The 20401-nt window shown below is 48.0% G+C and overlaps 1 protein-coding gene across 15 annotated transcripts in view; it reads left to right on the forward strand.

Annotated features, from left to right (window-relative positions):
* The window catches only part of Atxn7l1 (ataxin 7 like 1), a 229788-nt gene that overhangs the window by 169029 nt on the left and 40358 nt on the right, over positions 1-20401 (forward strand). For 12 of the 15 annotated variants that reach the window (XM_028878462.2, XM_028878463.2, XM_037210497.1 and 9 more), the window contains one exon: positions 11626-11848. In XM_028878462.2, the coding sequence (XP_028734295.2) occupies positions 11626-11848 (223 nt within the window). Of the gene's footprint in view, positions 1-257; positions 742-1460; positions 1920-11625; positions 11849-20401 lie in introns of those variants that run through there. The other 3 variants (XM_028878466.2, XM_028878467.2, XM_037210496.1) reach the window with 3 other exon arrangements.

Consider the following 20401-nt stretch of genomic DNA (forward strand, 5'->3'; position numbering starts at 1 on the left):
ATAACTCTTCTAAGTGTCCAGAATGAGAGCCATGAATACTGGCCCACCCCTCTATCCAACAGTCTGAGATTGGAGGTGGGAAGATCAGGCGTTCAAGGTCACCCTCAGCTACACAGAAATGCCAGAGCCAGCCTGGGTTACACGAGAAATTAGCTCAGGAAAACCAAAACAAAACCAAACCCAAAAGTCCAGAATAAATGAAAACTCTGCCGAAATCAGTAGTGAAATTGTTCCTATGAAACTGGGGTTTTCCAGTTGTAATAATGGTCTTCTCATCAAAGCATGTGGCCTAATGGGCACTGTCCTTCAGGATGGGCATTCCATGTGGGCAATGAGAGCAGAAAGGCTGGCGGTGTCTGCAGGACACCCAGGACCCAGGCAGGTTGAGCAGCAGCTCTGAGTATGGCTACAGTCCTGGGGACTGCAGGAGAACCCCCGTCCTCTACACCTAGAGAGAACTCCCCTGAGCCTCTGAGAAGCTGGCTGCTTCTGGCCACACCTCGTGTGAGGTTCAGGAAAACCCACATTCATCTGCTGAATGCAGGATTCACCCCGACTACTTGGCCTTTTCTTGCTGTCTTTCCTCAATCTCATCTGGGCGTGCTCTCTTAAAGGGGAAGTGAAGCGTTATGACTGGCCAGGGCCCACAGCCAGGAAACGTCTACTAGAAGAGGGCCATTGCCCAGCATGTCGTTGGCTCAGCCTCCTTATCCAAACGGCCAGACTGCCTCTCCGGGAAGTGTAAGTGTGAACACAGGGTATGGTGGCCTGCCCTCCAGGAAGGTGGGGCTGGACGCAGGTCACAGAAGAAAGTCTGGCAGGCAAGGCATGCTGGCAGCTATGGTTGCACTCGGAGAGATGCGTTTCTGTGTAGACTTGTGGGCAGGAGCTGGAGCAGGCGGTGGGGACAGCAGCTGCCTCAGAAAGAGAGCAGGAGTAGGAGGCTGGGTACTGGTCTATTTCGGACAGCCCTTCTGGAGGCTCAAGCCTTGGGTCTGGGGAGGAGAGGAGTGGAAAATTTTAAAACTCACCTTTGAGAGCATTGGGAAAGCTGGCTATCATGTCCCCTCCCCTTTCGTCATCCACAATTTGCAGCATTCACATGCAGCTCAAGCAGCACTTCGTGCTTCATACACCGAGAGACTGCTTTTCTCTGTTGTTTTCATATGCCATCCCAGTTAAGAAATGTTTGGGGTCTTTTAAGTGGTGCACAAGGCTTGAAAGTCCTGGCTGTGTTTTCCCTCATTCCTATTCATATATGGTCCTTGGCCTAGTGGGCCTCAAATATATCATGTGGCCAGTCCACTATGGACCCCAAATATATCATGTGGCCAGTCCACTGTGGACCCCAAATATATCATGTGGCCAGTCCACTATGGACCCCAAATATATCATGTGGCCAGTCCACTGTGGACCCCAAATATATCATGTGGCCAGTCCACTGTCTCCGTGTTATTACAATGATCGGTGGTGTGCGTGTGGCTTGCTTTCAAGCTAGATTTTGTTTCCTGCGTGTCCGCAGAGCAGGAAAAGGATAGTTCATATACTCACAGGCACCTGCTTTCTCAAAAATAGGCCACAGAGTGAGTGACTGACAGAAGAGAAGACAGGTCTCTGCTATATCGTAGGCTCCTTTCTACCTCAGGTTTGTGTTTGTTCGGTAGTGATGGCTGGTCATAAAGGAAGTAATAAAAGTTTATTTTTCAACAAAACAACTCGGGTTTTTCTCTCCTAAAGAAAGGAGAGAGAGGAAGGAGTAGAGAGGGGGAGGAAAACGTGCGTCTTTGTACGCATATGTTGACAGGCATAACCACACCCTGCTTCAAGACAACTTCCTGTTTGCCACTGCCAACTGCCACTCCAAGGAGAACAGACGTGGTTCCGTTAGTGGCTGCTGGGGGACCATGACAACCTGCTGGGTGAGTGGCTCTGAGTGGCACTGGGAGCTCAGCACTGAGTGGAGACTTTGTACCTTCTCTTGGAGGAGACCAGGGCCCCGTGCTGTCCAAGCTGGAGGTTGACACGGAAATAAAGCAGAGGTCGCCTCTGCTTCTCAACCTGTGTCCTCAAACAGTGTGCTCCCAGGACTCATGTGAATGGAAAATTTTCAACTTGGGGGTAGGGAGAAGGCTGTGATCCGTCTTCTTAGGAAAGCTACCACCTGTGATTTTTTTTTTAAATCTACCTTTTCATATATCAGGAAATGTATATTAATTTGTCTATTGTGAGTTGGCATTGTGGTGGTCTCTACCTGTATCGATCCTCCCAACATTCTTTATTTAGCAGTGAATGTAGTGAGTACTCACTGAGAGGCAAGACCTGTGTGTGCTAAGTGCCAGAGATAAACAAGACTTCTGCCCTCAAGGTGGGCCCGTGTATAAGACAGTGAAGCCAGCAGGTTTTTTGTGCACTGGAGGAGGGGCTCAGTATGCCAGAGTCTCCCTCCCAAATTGTGATCTCTGTTGTGGGTGATGTCTCCCTTATTAAGTGTAGGGAAATTGGGGTTTGGAGGTTAAATTATTAGCCCAAGTCACAGGGCTAATGAGTGACAGAGCTGGGATTTGAGCCTAGATCTTTCTGATTCCAGAGACCATAGTGTTTGGTCCATATTTCTGTTAACTCTTAAAGCTGGTGGAGCATGAACATCACCTCAGAATGTGTTGTTGTTGTTGTTGTTTTAAGTGCAGTTTGTAGGCTCTAGCTCTGCACAGAGGCCTGGGCCTCGTCTCTGCCTCCTACCTCCAGGATCCATCTCTGTGAGCTGTGGGCTGATCATGTCCACAGCAGACAGGAGCCTTGGTGTGCATAACCCCAGGCCCTGGGGTGAGGCTATTGATAGTGCCTCCAGACAGTCAGAGACACGGAATCCAGCTGTTCTGGTATTTTCAGTATTAGGAATGCCAGCCAGTCAGAACTTCTCAAAGATACGCAGGCACGTGCCTCTCGTCTGCCAGCATCTGGCTGCAGCTGTCCTTTCAGTGGGCCTTGGCTGAGGATGAGGTCAGCTCTGTCTGTTTAAGGTGAGCTCAGTGGCTTATGTAAAGGCAGGGAGCTACCAAAGCCATCAAGCTCACGGTGTGTGTCCAGTAGTTGTAGAGCAGGGCGATGCCCGTGGAGAAGGCTGAAGCAGAACAGGAGGGCCTCTTGTCAGCTTGCCACTGTCTAAGAAAGTGGGAAGCCTAGTGCTCTTTGTTGATGTTTTGAGACTATGAACCTGGTCTGGTCCCCATCTCTCAATCCTCCTGCCTCAGCCTCCCAAGTGCTGGAATTACAGGTGTGTGCCACTACACCTGGCAAGAACAGCGTAGAATTTTAGGAAGACAGCGTCTAGCTGCAAATGGAGGTCAGCAAGCCAGGAAAGGCAGCTGCCCTCAGGAAGGCAAGTCTGTTTTCTAGCCACCCAGAGGAGAAATGTGATAGCAGCCTGGGCTCTGGAAAGTTCTATCTCCCACTTTTCAGAAACTCTCTGGTTCCCAAGAGTCAGCAAATGACAGTGTCTGTATTTTCCCTGGTGCAGTGCTCACATCCCAGGGCCACAGGAAGTGGCAAGGAATGCTTTCCAAGTAGAAAAAAAAAAATGAATGAATGAATGAATTAGGCTTCACTCATTTCTCTCACCGTCCTGCCTTCATGTCTGTATCTGTTTTCTCAGTTTGTCCTTTCTGCTTGCGGGTGTCGCAATGCTTGGGCTGACTCTGACTGACTTTTATCCTTGTCCACATTGTACAGTCTTAACAAAACCAGCACACAGTCGGTCCCGAGTCCTTCCCTATCCCCTCTCATCCTTATACTAATTATTAAGTGGTGATTAATGTTTACTCAGTATTGATGATGCATTCCATTTCTTGTAGATTTGTGTCTTATTTCATTACACATTTTCTCAGATCGAGCTAGCCCTCCTACCAGTCATTTTCAATCGTCTTGTTTGTGGCATTTTTTTTTTTTAAATTGTTACTGTAAGCAACACTACTGAAAATGTCTTTGAGCCATCCCCCGCCTACCTCCTCCCACCGCTTGGGGGATATTTCCTTGAGGTCTCTTTTTCAAGTTAACCTTGCCAGATTACCAGATCAAAGGCTGTATTATCACTTCCTGTTATTATCACTGGGTACCTCCAGAAGAAATGTAATCCCTTAAAAGTACCCCTGGCAACTATACTAGTGCTTGTTTCTCATGAGTTTCCCCTGTAGCCAGGGTGAGCGTCTCATGAGAGCATCCCTCTCATGAGAGTTGATGGAATATTTGAGGTCCCGGAAAATCCCTGGGACTCCCCAGATTCTACCCAGCAGTGAGTGGCTGGTGCCAGAAACATGTGCCTCAGTACAAATGCTGAACTGAAGAGCAGGTGGGGGAAGAGTGCTTCTAAGAGAGCAAGATAAGGAGCAGTTCTCGATATCAAACGTCTCACAGGAACGCGGGTGCCTCTGAGAGGGGAAATGTGTTCTGCAGACCCGCAGGAGACGCTCTTTCCAAAGTGTGGAGGGAAGAGAATATCCCAGGCAAATGACATGGAGAAAGGGACACTAGCTCTGGGACCAGGCAGGCAAGTGGACTCTCCTCCCAGTTACCAACACCTATAAACTTAGTCTCTTTTCATCATTGAGCTAAGCTTCCATTCCCATCTATTGCTTAGACGCTAACAGTTGTGTGGATGTTCAGGAGAATGCACATGCTGCTGAGTAAGTGGTACATGCACTGTGCCTGACACATAGCAGGAGTCAGATCTCTCGACACTGTGCGGGTTCTGGAGATCAAACTCAGGACAGTAGGCATTCTTGCCCACAGAGTCATCTCACCAACCCATCTAGTTTCCTTTTGAATGGAGTTCCCTTTGGAACTCAAGAGTGTCCTTTATGAGACATCTCCTCACCTCAGTGGCCAAAGCAGATGGAATCCAGTGATGAGATGGAATGCGTGTAATGGCCCTCTCACTGGCTGCCCTCAGGGGCTGCAGCTGAAGGAGACCGCAGCAGAGGAGTGAGCCAGACTCCGGCTCCTGCACACATGTGCTCACACAGCCATGGAAAGCCACTAATATTGGTGGTGTTCCTGGTCTGTTAGGACAGGGTTGGTTCCTTAAAAACAGTATTGGAAAATTCCCAACTTCTTCCTAAAAGCATTGTCAGGAGCAGCACTGGATGCCTGTGGCCAGCTCTGACATTCCCGAGACATCTCTGTAGAGGACTAAATGCAGGATATTGATGCTGTGAGCATGAAAATATCCCCCAGACAGAAAGAACACGGAAGGGAGGATTTTGAGTTTTCACTGAAATGAAACGACTCAGAGAAGAAGGGGAGCTAACTAGGAAGACAATGAGGCTGTCACTCCTCAGTCAGTGGCTGCAGCCCCCTGCCTGCTGGTCCCCAGGGTTGCCCCCAAACTACTACCTGGATTTAAGGAATATATCTGGGGGTGGAGGGGCTGGAGAAGAGCAGCTGCTGAGTGGATTGCTTGGCTTCCTGGGGAATAAAATGAATAAAGGCCAAAGGGTTCATTCAGGCTTTCCTGTCTTTGGTCCCGAGGCCTCCAGTGCTAGGACTCAGCCTCATTTTTCCTTTCCCTAGGGCAGTTAGCCACCCTCTGAAATGTCCCTAGGAAGTGAGAGGGAGGCATCTCCAACCCACAGCCACCTCTTCCGGATCAAAGTGGAAGAGAGCTGAGCTGAGAAATGGGCTTAAAGAAACCCTAAATGTAATGTAGTCATCAGCGAGAGGAAAGGCCACCTGGGAAAGGTGTCCATGCCTGGGAGAACACGGAGAACTAGACTTACAGATTAAAAGGATTTAGAGAACAGAGAGGAATTAAGTGCTGAGATGATGCACGGAGAGGAGCAGTGGAGGTGAGGTACACAGCTGGTATTAACAATTGAAATATGAAGACAGTCCTAGGCCTAGGCAGCATCGTTGAATGTTTATTACACGGTGGCACCTTCCAGGCACTTTTCCTCCTGCGGTGTGCCAAGTATATCTCTATTACATTTCTCTATATAATATATAATAATATAGCTATATAATTATATAATATCTATATCTATATATATATCTATATCTATATATCTATATCTATATCATCTATGTCTATGTCTATGTCTATATCTATATCTATACCTATACTTATATCTATATCTATATCTATCTATATATATATCTATATCTCTATCTATCTATATATATCTATATATATATATATAAGCATATCTCCGAGTTACATCTCTAACACCCCTGTCCTTTTTTGTTTTGGTTTTAATTTTTTTTATTAAATTTATTCATTTTATTTTATGTGTTTTGCCTGCATGCATGTGTGTATATCACATGCATGCTTGGTGCCTTGGTCAGTATAGGGCATCAGATTCCCTGGAACTGAAGTTATATGTAGTTGTGGACCACTTGGGTCTTCTGTAAAAAGGATAAGTACTCTTAAAAACTGCTGAGCCATCTCTCTACATCCCCCCCCTTTTTTTAAAAAAAACAGGGGCCTCACTCAATCCTGTTGTCCTGGGGCTGACCTTGAGTCCCCAGAGTAGGCTGACCTTGAGTCCCCAGAGATCTGCCACTGTCTGCACCTCTAGGGCTAGGATTAAGGGTGTGTGTGTCTACAGCAATGCACCCCGTTCTTTAAATGAAAATTAACTTAATCCTATAGAAAAAAATAAAGGGCTCAGGTCCTAAAGACATTTCCAGATCAACTTTACATTGCCTGGCTTTGTGACTTCATGTCTAGTTATTTTTCTGTTATGATAAGACCCAAGGCAAATTAAGAAGTAAATGTTTAATTTAGGTCTGTAGTTTCAGTTGGTTGGAGTCCACAGTGGCAGAGCAAGAGCAGCTGAGACCTCATATCCTGATCTGTAAGGAAGAGAGGGGGAGGGAAGGAGGGAGGGAGGGAGGGAGGGAGGGAGGGAGGGAGGGAGGGAGGGAGGGAGGCTGGGAATGGCATGAGTCTTTTTTTTTTTTTTTTTTTTTTTTTTTTGGTTTTTTCGAGACAGGGTTTCTCTATGTAGTTTTGCGCCTTTCCTGGAACTCACTTGGTAGCCCAGGCTGGCCTCGAACTCACAGAGATCCGCCTGCCTCTGCCTCCCAAGTGCTGGGATTAAAGGCGTGTGCCACCACCGCCCGGCGGCATGAGTCTTTTAAAATTTTGAATCCCACCCCTGGTGACACATCTCCTTCAACAAGGCCACGCCTCCTAATCCTTCCCAAACAGCCCCACCAACTGAGGACCCAGTATTCAAATACATGAGCCTCTGGGGGCATTCTCACTCACATCACCATACCTTGAGCAATTCACTGTATTTCTGAGCCTCAGTTTCCTCAACTATAGAAAAAATAATGGTAGGTCATTTAAGGACTTGTAAACCTAAGTGCTATGAAGCCAATGAGGTATGTAGTAGAGTTCTGAGCACACAGAAAATACTTAATATAAAATTGGTAATAAATAGAATAAATAAAGTATATTAATAAATAAGTGGCCAAAAGGACAGAAGTGCTAGACATAAAGTTGGTCCAAGATCATTGTTAAGGTTTTTATTAATGTGTTGAGTATTTAAATTGTGTGGGTAGTCTTGTAGGGAAATTCTGATTTTTGTGGGTAGGGGAACAGTAAGTACTTAGAGCATAAGGCTTAAAGTCTGGAAATAAGTATGTAGTAGGAGATGTAAAATGATGCAAGCTTTCACATTGGGAATGTTATGTTACCTCAAGAGAAAGTCCTAAGTCACTTAAGTGTTAGATTTTAGAATGCCAGACAGGAAAAGAGTAGCTAAATATTCTGCAATATGTTAATGACTGAATATGGCAAGCACATGGGAATTAGATATGCATATATCCATAAAACAATGTTAGTTGAAGAATGGTGGAAAATATCAGTTGATTACAGTTTTGTTAATACAGCTGTGTACATCGCAAAGACAGAAATTTTGAGGGGAAGGATCCTTCTCTCTAACATTGCTCAAGTCTGTTAATTATTTGCATAGTGAATAAAGAATATAATACCCTGTCAACCCTTTCCAAGCAGGGCAAGTGGAACTAGAATCAGGATAGGGACCTACCTAAGGCAGGCCCTTGACCAAAGCACATTGGAAGCTTTGCCCCCAGAAGACTACCTGTGCATCAGTGTGTTCTTTGTACGTAACAAAGACCCGCTTGGATCACCGTCCCCACCCGGATCACCATCCCCACCCAAAGACACAGCTAAGCAAGGCTTCAACAGGCAGGCCCTCACCTATTAGAGACCCACAGATGGTGCCCATGAGGGGCTTCCTGTTCAGTGTGTGAAAAGTGTGCTTGCAGATCACCAACACAGTGAAGCCCTGACCCCTGCCGTTTTGAAGGCTTGTGCAGCCTTTCTCACCTGCCCCAGTAGGGGTCAGGCTTGTTCCTACAGCTCAGAGGACTGGAATGCTGGCTTCTCATGGGCTACTGATCCTAAGAGTGAAATTTTTTCTTTTACCTACTTACTTCAATATAAAATTACGTGTTAAACAAGTCACAAAACTTGATCATCAGGTTTTGACGAATATCTCTTATATGCAACTTGTTCTTTCCAGTGGATATTTGAGAAGGATGTGTGGGGCTGGAGGTGCTTGCCTCGCAGGTACAGAACCCTAGGATTAATCCCGAGCATGCTGTAAACTAGGTGATGTGGCTCAGGCCTATAATTTCAGCACTTTGAGTTGGAAGATCAGAGTTCAAGGTCACCACAGCCACAAGCACCTCGTGAATCAAGCCCAGCCATGAGACACTGTCTCAGCAAGCCAGAAAGGGGGAGGGGTGGTGGTGGCTTATGGAGGAAAAAAACCCATAAAACCAAGAAAAATCATTGATTTAATGTTATACCAGTGAACAGTATAATGTATGGGCCAAGACCATGACCACGGTTTCTCTGTGAAGGTGGCTTCAGAGTTGCCCTTGTTCCCTGCTCCCCACTCTTGTACATTAGTGACAATTTGTGGTTCATCTCTGCTTACTTCTATCAGTTTTTTTTTTTTTTTTTTTTTTTTTTTTTTGGTTTTTCGAGACAGGGTTTCTCTATGTAGCTTTGTGCCTTTCCTGGAACTCACTTGGTAGCCCAGGCTGGCCTTGAACTCACAGAGATCTGCCTGGCTCTGCCTCCCGAGTGCTGGGATTAAAGGCGTGCGCCACCACCGCCCGGCCTTCTATCAGTTTTTAAACTTCAAGTTTTAATTAATTTTTTTAGGTTGTACAAAGTGTAACAGGTATCATACAGTATTTTTCATACATGTGTGTGTTTATTTTTTATTTATATTTTGGTTTTTTTGAGACAAGGCTGGCCTCAAACTCAGAGATCCACCTGCCTCTGCCTCCTGAGTGCTGGGGTCAAAGGTGTGTGTCTCCATTGCTGGCTGAATGTGTGTCTTTATACGTTGTTCCCAATTCATTCCCTTACCCACCACTTCAAACAATTTTTAACCATTAATTTATGAAAATAAGATTTTTGTTACTCGGGCATCAAAGGCTAGAAAGAGATGTTTCTGTAGACCCCGATCCCCACCAGCTTTGGACAGGCCAGTGAGTGGAGGCAAAAGAAAAACAGGAAAGAGCTGTGATAGGAATAAAATCTTATTTTAGAATCAAAATCCTGTGCGGGGGAGGGGGGAGAGAAGAAGAAAGAAATTGCTCAGAAAGGTGTTTCTGAAGGACACAAAACACTAAGGACTTGAAGGGGGCCTGGCTCTGGTCCCATCGTGGCCACAAACCAGGCCCTCGCTGTGAGCCTCACAGAGATCAGACTCGTCCACTCGTATTGCCCACTGCTAACCTTAGTGGTGCCATGTTCTCCAGCCTTGCTCACAGCATACCCCCTTTCCTTCCTGAGTGGCCAAGGCCCCTATTCCTCAAGCAGTTGTTGGCCCTGACTTTGGCTGTGGGGAGGGTAGACATGCCTGGCTGCTTCCTGCCTGGCACAAGGGGTTTTAAAGGCCAGGACAAGTTTACGTAGAGTGAGTTCTCCCAAGGACAAGCCCATTCACGTGAGTATTTCAATGCTCCATCTGTAATTATTGCTGTAACATCTAGGGATCATGAAAGATGAGGAGAAGGTCTTAGTGTGCATTGTATTCAAAATCAAGAAGTGGAAAGAGGCCTGAGAACCATCCAGGGACCCACTTCATGTATAGATGAAGACATGGACACCAAGATCAAGCGTAGCGGTGAACACACCTAAACCCACCGAGAGGACCCAGGGCGTGCTGGCTCCCAGCCTTCCGTTCTCTCCATAGCATTACAACAGATCGTGCTCTTCAAAACCTTCAGTGGATGGCTTCTGGGAATGATGCGTGTATGCAGGTTTACTCTGAGCCAGGGAAGGACAGTGACCCCACAGAGTTATTCTATAGATAGAACGTGAATGCTGTTCAGATGGAAATGCCAACAATCAGATGATCTTCAGAAACTGTAGCCCCTAATTCCAATAGTCAACTTTGAGAGACCTTGACAGCCCACTGGTGTGAGAGGTGGTAGAGGAACCCCAAACTGCTGTTGATGGACACCCTGGCTTTCTTCTGTCCAGTCGGCTCCTATCACGGCAGCCAGAAATGTTTCACCCAGAAGAAAATCTGAGACAGGCCGTGGCTAGGGGGAGGCTGTATCCACAGATTTCCGTTCTTTCTACCTTTTTTTTTACCACTGTGAGTGCAGACCAATAGATTCGTGATCTCCAGTTCTTCCCACTGGGACATTTATTGCCAAATCATTTATTTCTTCAGCAAACATTAATCAACTAATTACTTGAAGGCACAGGAGAACCAGAGGGGACTTAGGATTTCAGGAATATCTTGTAAGAGTTTGATATTTCTTTCCCAGAACTGTGTACAAAGCTTTCGGGCACATGGAAATGTACTTTTCTAGAGTCTGTTAACGTTTATCAAACCTGTTGCTTTAAAACAACTACTATGTGGGTGGTCCCAGATCCTGGTGTCATCTGTCCTGTTCAGGGGCTGCCTCCTCCCTGTTGGCCCAAGAAGATGGAAGCTGACAGTGTGTGACAAGTGAGGTATCTGCCCAGACCTCTAGAACTTTCTGTAGATCCACAGGAAGCTGTGCCTGTCCTCCCAAATCCCGGGACTGCTTCAGGCATCTGCATCCTATATGTTGTGTTCTTGAGCTTCTGTGAGCTTAAAGAGGCCACTGGGATGTGTCAGCAGACTGTCCCTACAGGCCCAGGAAAGGGCTGATACTGAGTCACTCCTGGCCTTCCAAGGCTCTCAATGATCCGTGCCCCACTTCACCATCACCACTGACTTTCATGTTGCTCCTATGCTGGAGAATTTGTTCTAACACTTCTGCCCTGTCCACACTCTGGGAGATCCAAGTCGCTGTCTGGGGACCACATTGGTTTTGTGGTTGATCCACTGTGTCAGGTAACACCTGCTACTCCCATGGAAGTGGTTTGGCAGAAGGATAGAAATACCTCCCGTGAGAACCTCAGGGCTAGCATTTGATACAGAAGTCCTGACTGTAGTCACTGTTAGCGGGCACTGAAGTCAACATCAGAACAAATGTCAGAGGCTGCAGAGCTGCTGACCCTGCCAGGAGAGGTCCCAGTGTGTGCACGTGGGACCCACTGCCACAGATGCTGTGCTGAACTCTGTTCTTTTTCCTCCGTAGAGAGAAGACACAGTTCAATGTGCAGGCCTCCTCCCTCTCCAGCATCCCCAGCCTCCAGTTCCCGGACATCACTAGCACAGGCAAAGACGAAAGCCTGTTTCCGCGGCCATAACGCTGTCAGCAGCACCCCAAAGCCATTTAAAACGCCCAAAGACAATCTACTTACCTCCAGCAGCAAACAGCACACAGTCTTCTCTGCAAAGGGGCCAAGGGATAAACCATGGTGAGTTCGGGTGCTGGGTGCTGAGGCAGTCTGCCTTCACACTCTGGCTTTGACCCTGGGGGTCATGTTCAGAAATCTGGGGCCTAAGGAAGGAACCCAGAATGATGGCATGAGGAGGCTAACTACTAGACTGTGGTAACTGGAGGGACGGACATGGGACCTTAAAAGTGTTGTATGCCTGGACAGAGAATGTTTGTATACTTGAGGACTGAGCTGTATTGTGTCTAAGGGAAAGGAGACGGAGAGATTCCCCTGTTATATGGTTGCCTTTCAATTTTCTGCCCCAGTGAAGAGAAACATTGGTGTAAACAACCAATGCACAGACTGTGGTGGAGGAAGAAGAGGGGGGGGCGCTGTGATGGTGCCCCAGCCCTGGAAGCCGTCTTCCTCCCCCAGGGCCTCTCCTCCCAGTCCCTGGAGGACATTGAGACTCTTAGAACAAACCAAAGGGAGGAGTTGGGGAAAGGAAAAGTGAAGGGGAAGTCACCCCTCTGACGGGGAGTCTACCATCAGCCACCAAAGGTTCCTATGGACTAGACAGATTGGAAACCATACTGAAAATATGAAGGATGAACACAGCACTTGGGACTGGCTTGTCACAGCACCTTACGCTTTATCTTTCAGGGACAAGTGTGCAGTGTGTCTAATTTATATATTTAAAGAGAAACGGTGTTCGTTAATTAATGGTAGTTAATTGCACTTAACGTCCTACCCAGCAAAGCTGTGGAATACAGTCATCCATTAATGGGTGGATGCTGTGCGCAGGAAATTACGAAGGCTGATAAAGAGCTCATTATGCCAGATCAATGAAAGAGCCTCGGGTGATGGGGAGGATGGGAGAGGGGCAGGGCTGCACACAGCCCTGCCCGTGCACTGCTGTGTTCTCCTGTGAATGCTGGGGCGTGGATCTGTCCTGTGTGAGGATACAGTTGCTTAGGAGAGACCTGATCTGAGAGTGACAGTCAGTGACCTCTGGTCAGCTTGTGGCAGCGTCCACCTTCCAGACCCTCCTCTCAATGCCCCCACAGAACAGAGGGCTTGCCTGCTGAGGAATCACTGCCTGTGAACAGGTGTCTCTGCTGAGTGACCTTGAGCACGCCCTTTGATCTTGCTGTGCCTCGGTTTCCTGTGCTGTAGAATGAGTCTAGTCACAGAATAGCTCTGCCCCATGGGGTGCTGTGAGGGTTCAGTGAGCTTCTTTGTATACAGCAACGAGCACAATACCTGGGTCAGAGTACAAACATATACATGTCTAAGGATAATTACCATTAGCATTATGTTACCATTTGTGCCAAAATCCTATAACCTGAGATTAAGATTGATTCATCTAGCTGGAAAATCAGAGAAATGGCTCTTCAGAGATAGACGTTGTGGTGTATGTGTATAATCTCAGCATTTAGGGGGCCAAGGCCTGGGGACTGTTGGAGGGGTGTTCATGGACTATTCTAGACTATGTAGTGAGACCCTATGTAAAAAATAAAAAGACACAGATTCAGGGGAAACGAAAATGGTAAAATAATTTATTCAGGCAGAGGGGGTGCTGCTTGGTTGTAAAGCATTTACGTAGCACAAGTGGGGTCCCCAGCACTACAGAAACAAAGAAGAAAAGTTTCTGAGTCTGGGAGTGACCTACAGACAAGTCAAGAAGGCAAGGATGCTCTGAGTGAGATCTGAGTGCACCCTTGGAAGGGGCAGCTGAGGGGTCCTGCGGCCCCACAGCACTCCAAAGCATTCTGCACTGTCAGGGAGACTGCTGAGTTAGATCAGCTTTCCCCTTCAGCACAGGCGACCCTCTCCACACATCAAGACTTGCCATGGGCAAGGCACCTTCCGCTGGGTCAGAAAGTGCTGTGAAGGAATGTGAAGCAGGTGGCCAAATGTGTTAGTCACGGGAGCAGGAGGGACAGGAGTGTGTTCTACAGTTAGTAGACTGTCTTAGCAGCAGGAGCTGTGTGGTTCAACAATGGCCATCCTACACACTGGAGAGGCTGCAGATCCCGCAGCTTCCTAGTCTGTGAGGCTGGAGGCCTCAGCAGTCCCCGACTTGCACTGGAGGCCTGGAGAGTTCATGGAGAGCTGCTGGTCTCGGTCCACATTGGAGGGCAGAAGAAGCTGGGTCCAGGAGTTGACTGAGCAGCAACAGTGGCAGCAGCGAAGTACATGTACTCTCCAGCAGGGGGCGAAGGTGGGCAGGTGGAGAGCAACAGTTGTGGAAGGAACGAACTCAGCACTGAACTCAGCAAGAAAAGGGATTCAGAACCCAGGCTCTGCCACCGGCTTTCTGTGTGTCCTTCAGGACACACTTAGCATCTCTGTGTCCCATTCTAAGCCTGAATTCTAAATCACAGCCCTCTCAAGTTCCCTATTGGCTGCTAAATAAGCAGTTTACTCACTGAGGCATCTCCCAGCCCCCTGAGTAGGTGTATTAAATTCATGTTGGGACTGGAGAGATTTTAACTGGCTCAGCAGTTAAAAGCACTGGGTGCTTTCCCGAGGACCCAGGTTTGATTCCCAGCACCCATGTATCAGCTAGCAACTGTCTGTAACTTCAGTTCTGCAGATCTGATGCCCTCTTCTGGCTTCTGAGGGTGCCAGGCCCACATGTGGTACACAAACATACATGCAGGCAAAACACCCACCCATGAACAATAAAATTAAAAACAAACTTTAAAACACACGTTGGCTTTCAAAACTTTCTGCTTACATAGCAAACTGAAGGTTGCATTGTCCCATGATAAGCGGAGGAGCGGCTGAAGAGCGACCTCACCTGGTAGCCCACCCCTTTGAGTCCTCAGCCTGGGCTGGTGCCCTTCTCCTGTTCTGTTCCTATTTGCCTTTGGATTCCCAAGGCTGCAGCACACGGGTGTACAGCTGTGCCCTGCACCCCGTGACTGAGGGGTGAAGACTGTCGGTCTGTTGGGGACCTGGACTGCAGACTTGTTTTCTAACTTGCACAAAGCTCTGTGTGTAACTTTAGTGGGCCGTGTGCACCCCGGTGCTTGTTACAGTGGGCACCTAATTATTACTGAACATTAAATATTAAGCAGAGATAGAGGCGTGATCTAGTACCGGGGAAGAGAGCAGGGAGAGCTGGTGTACTAGGTAGAAATGGGTCATCAGGATTGAAACAGGGAATTGGGGGCCAGCTTACAGAGGGTGTTTATGTTCTGGTAGGGCTCACTCTTAATTTAGTAGGCAATGAGGAAGTTGAGAAATTCTGAGAGGGGTGTGGTTTAGAATTACAAACTAGCCTTGAAAATGAGATCATACCTGCTAATTGACTACCTCAAAGTCACACACGAAGTCTGTGCAGAGCCTGGCTTTGAACTTACTTTTCTTGCCTCTAGTTCAACAAGCACTCATGGAGCCCTGAGTTCAGATCCCCATCATCCACATAAAAAGGGGTGGAGACTAGGTAGGTGACTCTGTTGGTGAAAAGCCTGCGGCACAAACCTGAGGACCTGAGTTCACAGCAATGTGTGTCCGGTGGTGGGGGAAGGGATGGACAGGTAGATCTCTGAGCTCATGGGCCTGCCAGTCTAGTCAAATCAGTGAGCTTCTGACTCACTGAGAAGCCTATCTCAGAAGCTAAGGTGGAAGGCAATCAAGGAAGGCAGTCCCTCCACACTCTAGCTTCTATATGCACCCATAAACATGTGTACATGCTCACACAAACATGTAAATATACCATACCCACATGCATACACACACATGAAAAAAAAAAAACACTTCAGACCGTGTAAATCAGCTTAACTTGGGCAAAATATATATATGATTAGGTCTGACTAGTTGCATCAGCCCAATGCCATGGCCCAGCACCGTAATTGAATAGTGTATCACCTATGGATAGTCTGAAAAAGCTCAAAATTCAAAGTTTAGTTTCTGGGCTGGTGGTACAGCTCTATGGTAGAGTGCGTGCCTCCCATGCATGGGGGCCTGGGTTGAGCCCTAGTACCACAAAACTAAAGAAAATGTAGTTACCACTAAGTACATATCAGAAAATCAGAAATCCTCAGTTAAATCATAAGCCAGAGATGTCTGTAGTGAAGCCCTAGACACCGAAAACGGAGCCCAAGTGATAAATTTTATGCTGTGTCTGTTTTGCCTCAATTAAAAATTATTTTTAAGCAAGTGGGAAGGATATTGTAGGCAGGGGGCTCAGAATGGGCATAAGTGTTTGCCCATGAGGAGAAGAGGGCTGGGAATCCACGGAAGCAGGCATAAAGTCCCACGGAGTGCAGCAAAGTGGGACCATATAGGGATGGCCCAGGGAATGAAAAGAGCAGTTTTCAGTTGTAAGGTCACCCTGGCAGCAGTGTCAAGGAGGGCTAGAGGAACATTCTGGAAGCATTGAGAAGGGGGAGGATATTTTTGCGTAGTCCAAGTGAGGTATGGTGAGAGCCTAGACTCACGGGAGGGGTGGTGTATGTCCATGGGAGAGGCCATCACACAGCTGAGCGGTCAGTGTCCACAGTGCTGAGCTCCAGGGAGGTATCAGGATGATGGCAGGAACTCAGACTTGGATGGTGGCGTCACTGTTCCTGCCGCCTCCTTAAGCGAAGGAAAAGGTGGGCAAGCTCCATTAGAGTCTGTGCATTTGGAGGGGTCTGAGAAACACCGGCAAAGAAGTATCTGGTGGACACTGAATCTTTAGTCTTGGGAGTCAAGAGAGAGGTAGGGGTCGAACAGAAGTTGGGATTCGTCCATATAGGCAGGACATTGACACCATAGGACCTTCTGAAAAGGAATGTGGCTTGAAAAGGCCAAAGGGTGAAGGAGCAGCCCTTGAGAATGGGACAGGAAGAGGGGCCCTGAGAGCAGGGACTGCTAATCCTCTTGTTCCTTCTGCTGCACACACACCCCGTCCTCCTGGTCCAAATCATCACCATTCTTATGCCCCATTTCGCCGATCCCGTTATTCCCAGTCCTTTCTCATTCACTTCCTCCTGGCCAACAACCCGGTGCGCTGCCACCCTGCTCTCAGCCCGTGGCATATCACCTCTGCCTCTGAGGCCCTCTCCCCATGATGCTCTCCGTGTGTGGTCCGCCACACATTCCACGTCCTTCCTGCTCGGGCGACGTGCTGTCCCCAGCATGGTGACCTGTCAGCACCTGTGCAGTCCAGGAGCTGCTGTCACGGACACCTGTTGAACTGAATGTCAGACAGAGCCGAGCTGACGGGGCCTGAATGAGTTCCTGGAGGCAGCAGCCTTGCATCTAAAAGTGTTTGGACTAGTGGTGTCCAGTGGAAGTACGATGTGTAATTCCTGTGTCCCATTCTAAACTAATAGCCACCTTCAAAAGAGTGAGACGCAATATGAGATTAATTTTCAGCACTATATTTTCTGTAACCTGATACAGCCACAATGTTATCATTTCAACACACAATAATTACTAATTTATAAAATTACTAGTTTATGTTCTCGGTTCTGTTCCCGCCCTGCCCCCGTCTCCACCCACCTCCAGCCATGGCGGTCCTGTGGGTCTTTTACCTTTGTGACACATCTAAGTTTACAGGAATATTTAATCCATTGTCAGATAGTATTAAAAACTAGAGACTGCCTAATAGAGTCACATACACAAGTGGTCCCAGACTTAAACTCTCTGTGATACTGAATCCAGTATCATCTCTTTTTAAATTGTTGTGGATTTAAACTCAGAACTCCATTCCCGAGTCAGGGAGCAGCTGCCACACGACAGCCAGGTAGTCACCCATGGCTGCTATCGGGGAGAGCTCAGCCCTCGATGTGCTTCTGAGTGACCCCGCGTGGAGCCCTCTGGGTCTTGGACTGGCAAGTGCATGGAGTGGTCTCTTATGAAGTGGAAGGATACTCGCTCCTTTCTTGTGTTAGCCTGGTGTTCTGGGCCTGTAGTGGGAAGATCAGGGAGATGTGTAGAGAATGCCCTTTCCAAGTGAGTTCTGAATTGACCCTTAAGGCCACAGAAGCATACAGCATTGCCTGCTTATGGGTCTGGCAGCCTTGACATGGAATTTGACACCAGGTATGAGGATATCCTTTAGCAAGCAGCTCAGATTCGAATGCATGGCTATAAGTAGCACCCCCAGTCAGGCTGACCCCTTGGTATTTTCACCCAAAGTTGAATAGTCTGCAGTTGTATGATTTTGCCCTTTCTGTGTCTTAGTAGGAAGGGGAAAACCACTTTAAATGAAGAGGTTGGGCACAGTAGCTCATGCCTTGAGTCCCAGGGCTTCAGAGGCGAACACCTCTCTGAGTTCTAGTCTATCAAGTGTCTATGTAGTGAGTTTCAGGCAAGTTATGGCTGCATGGTGAGTCCCTGTCTCAAAAATCAATAATCCAACAAACATAAACATTTAGAAGAAGAAAGGGATGATGGGTGAGATGGCTTCGTAGGTAGAGTGCTACAGACTGAGTTCCGTCCTCAGAACCAGCTCCACAAGGCTGCCCTCTGACACTCCCCGGGGTGCGCCGTGAGCATGCCTACATACATGCAGTGAGGGGGGGGGAGAGGAGGGGAGCTGGCTGGTCGTGCAGGCCTGTAAGCTCTGCTACTTGGGAGTCTGGGGCAAGGGGATTAAAAGTTGAAGGCCCGCCTGGGCTCCAGAATAAGTTCAATGCCAGATTGCACAATTTATTTAGCAAGACTCTGTCTCCAAAGAGGGGTAGGGGTGTGGCTCAGTGATAAAGTGCTTGTCTAAGCACATGAGGGTATTGCTAAAAAGAAAGAGGAGAAGGAGGAGAAAGAGGAGGACAACGTCCATCCCCAAGTTACTAAATCTGTCCCCTTCGACCTGCTTGAGAATTCACGTAGAGTCCGTTGGTCTTTCACCTGCAGCTCTCTGAGCTCTCCTCTAGTTTACCTGCCTGTTACAGATCATCCCTGAGGGAGTCAGATGCTACAGAATGCCTGGCTAGTGTCCCTGTAGTCCATCGTGACAGAGGGAGGTGGGAAGGATGATTTAGTTTCCAGGTAAAAGTCACTGGGAATATGTGTATAGTCCCAGCATTCAGGGTGCTGAGGTGGGAGGATTACATGAGCCTGAGCAAGACCTCATCTCAAGAGAAAAAGAGGAAACTATGGTTATTTGGTCTTTGGAGTCACAATGAACATTTTATCCTTTATTTTGAGTCCCAGCTCAGCCAGGTAGGTACCAGGCAGTCCCTGGCAGTGATTGCCAGCCAGACTGACTCCCCCAGCTGCAGTCCCTTCCCACCACAGCCAGCCCTGACACGCAGATAGAAAACCCAAATCCACTGATGTTGGCTGATGTGGGCAGGATGAAGGGAAGAGTTAGGAAGAGGTTTTCCTGCCCTGCATGGCTTGTTGCCTTCTCCTTGGGCCTTATCAACCTGCACGTGTGTGTTGAATGCTAACTATGCTCCACTATTAAAAATGCAGGAGATGAGCCTGCTGTTCCAGAAGGAAAATGAGCCAAAGCAGAAAAAAAATCAGCAGACTCCTGCCTCCCTGTGCACACACTACAGCGTGGTGGGGGAGGGGCTCCCTCTTTTCAGCCGGCTCCTCCCAAATATTTTTTTTTTAAATGGGAGGTGAGTCTTCTGGGAGAGAGGGGGCATGTGGGAGTTCATGTGTCCCGGAAGTCTTGCGGGTGCTTTGTGTAGAGGGTCCAGCCAGATGCCTGTGGGAGAGGCTTGGGGCTTAGCTCTTCTTACGCGGTACTGGAATGAACTGAGGCAGGACCACAGCTCAGGATGGATAATTCCCAGAAACCACAAGGAGTCATATCAGGGCTTCCACGCAGACTGTGAAATCATTCCCTTTCCAGTACACACACACACACACACACACACACACACACACACACACACAGTCAGAGGAAGGGGTGAGGTGTGTCCCTGCTCGGCTCAGAACTCATCAGTGACTTTCATTTGTTTGCCCACTTGTGCTGAACTGCAGGAGGAGGAGGTAGGAGAGGCAGGCAGATGAGAGATGATAGGCCAGACTATTCACTCTGGGCAGGAAAATAAGGTCCCTTCCTGGACTAGGAGGCACCAAGAATTGAAACATGAAGCCCCTCATCATTCTTGTTTCCAGATGGGTGATGGTAAGGACAATGGACAGCTCCTTGGAAGCAAACTCCAGTGGCCAGGAGGGGAAAAACAAGGTTAGAACGGATGGGAAAAAGGACAGAAGCTGCGGTGCCAAGAAATGTGAGCCATGAGGATTGGTGGCCATGGCCTTCATGGATGCTTTTTAGGCTGCGTTCACAGCCCCAGTCACTTTTGAGCCTCCACGACCACTGAGACTCCATGCCCAGCTGGACAGCGGCAGAGCTGGCCTCTGGTATCTGTGCTGAGATTTCGAGGACCATGCTTAGGGTGGCCTGAAGTTAAGCCTCATTCACTTTGCTGAATGAGCTGGGGAAGCCTGCTAAGTACTCGGTGTGTGCTACTGTGAGGCCCTCGGAATAAGGGCAGGGGTGTCACGAGAGAAAGAGGCGGTGGTGAAGGATTTAGCTCAATGGTAGAGCACTTGCTTAGCAAATGTCAAGTCTTCCCTGGTGCTGGGGTGGGAGTCTGGGAAGTACAGAAGGAAACAGGGAGGGTGTGC

This window comes from Peromyscus leucopus, chromosome 14, assembly GCF_004664715.2.
Source record: "Peromyscus leucopus breed LL Stock chromosome 14, UCI_PerLeu_2.1, whole genome shotgun sequence".
Lineage (NCBI taxonomy): Eukaryota > Metazoa > Chordata > Mammalia > Rodentia > Cricetidae > Peromyscus > Peromyscus leucopus.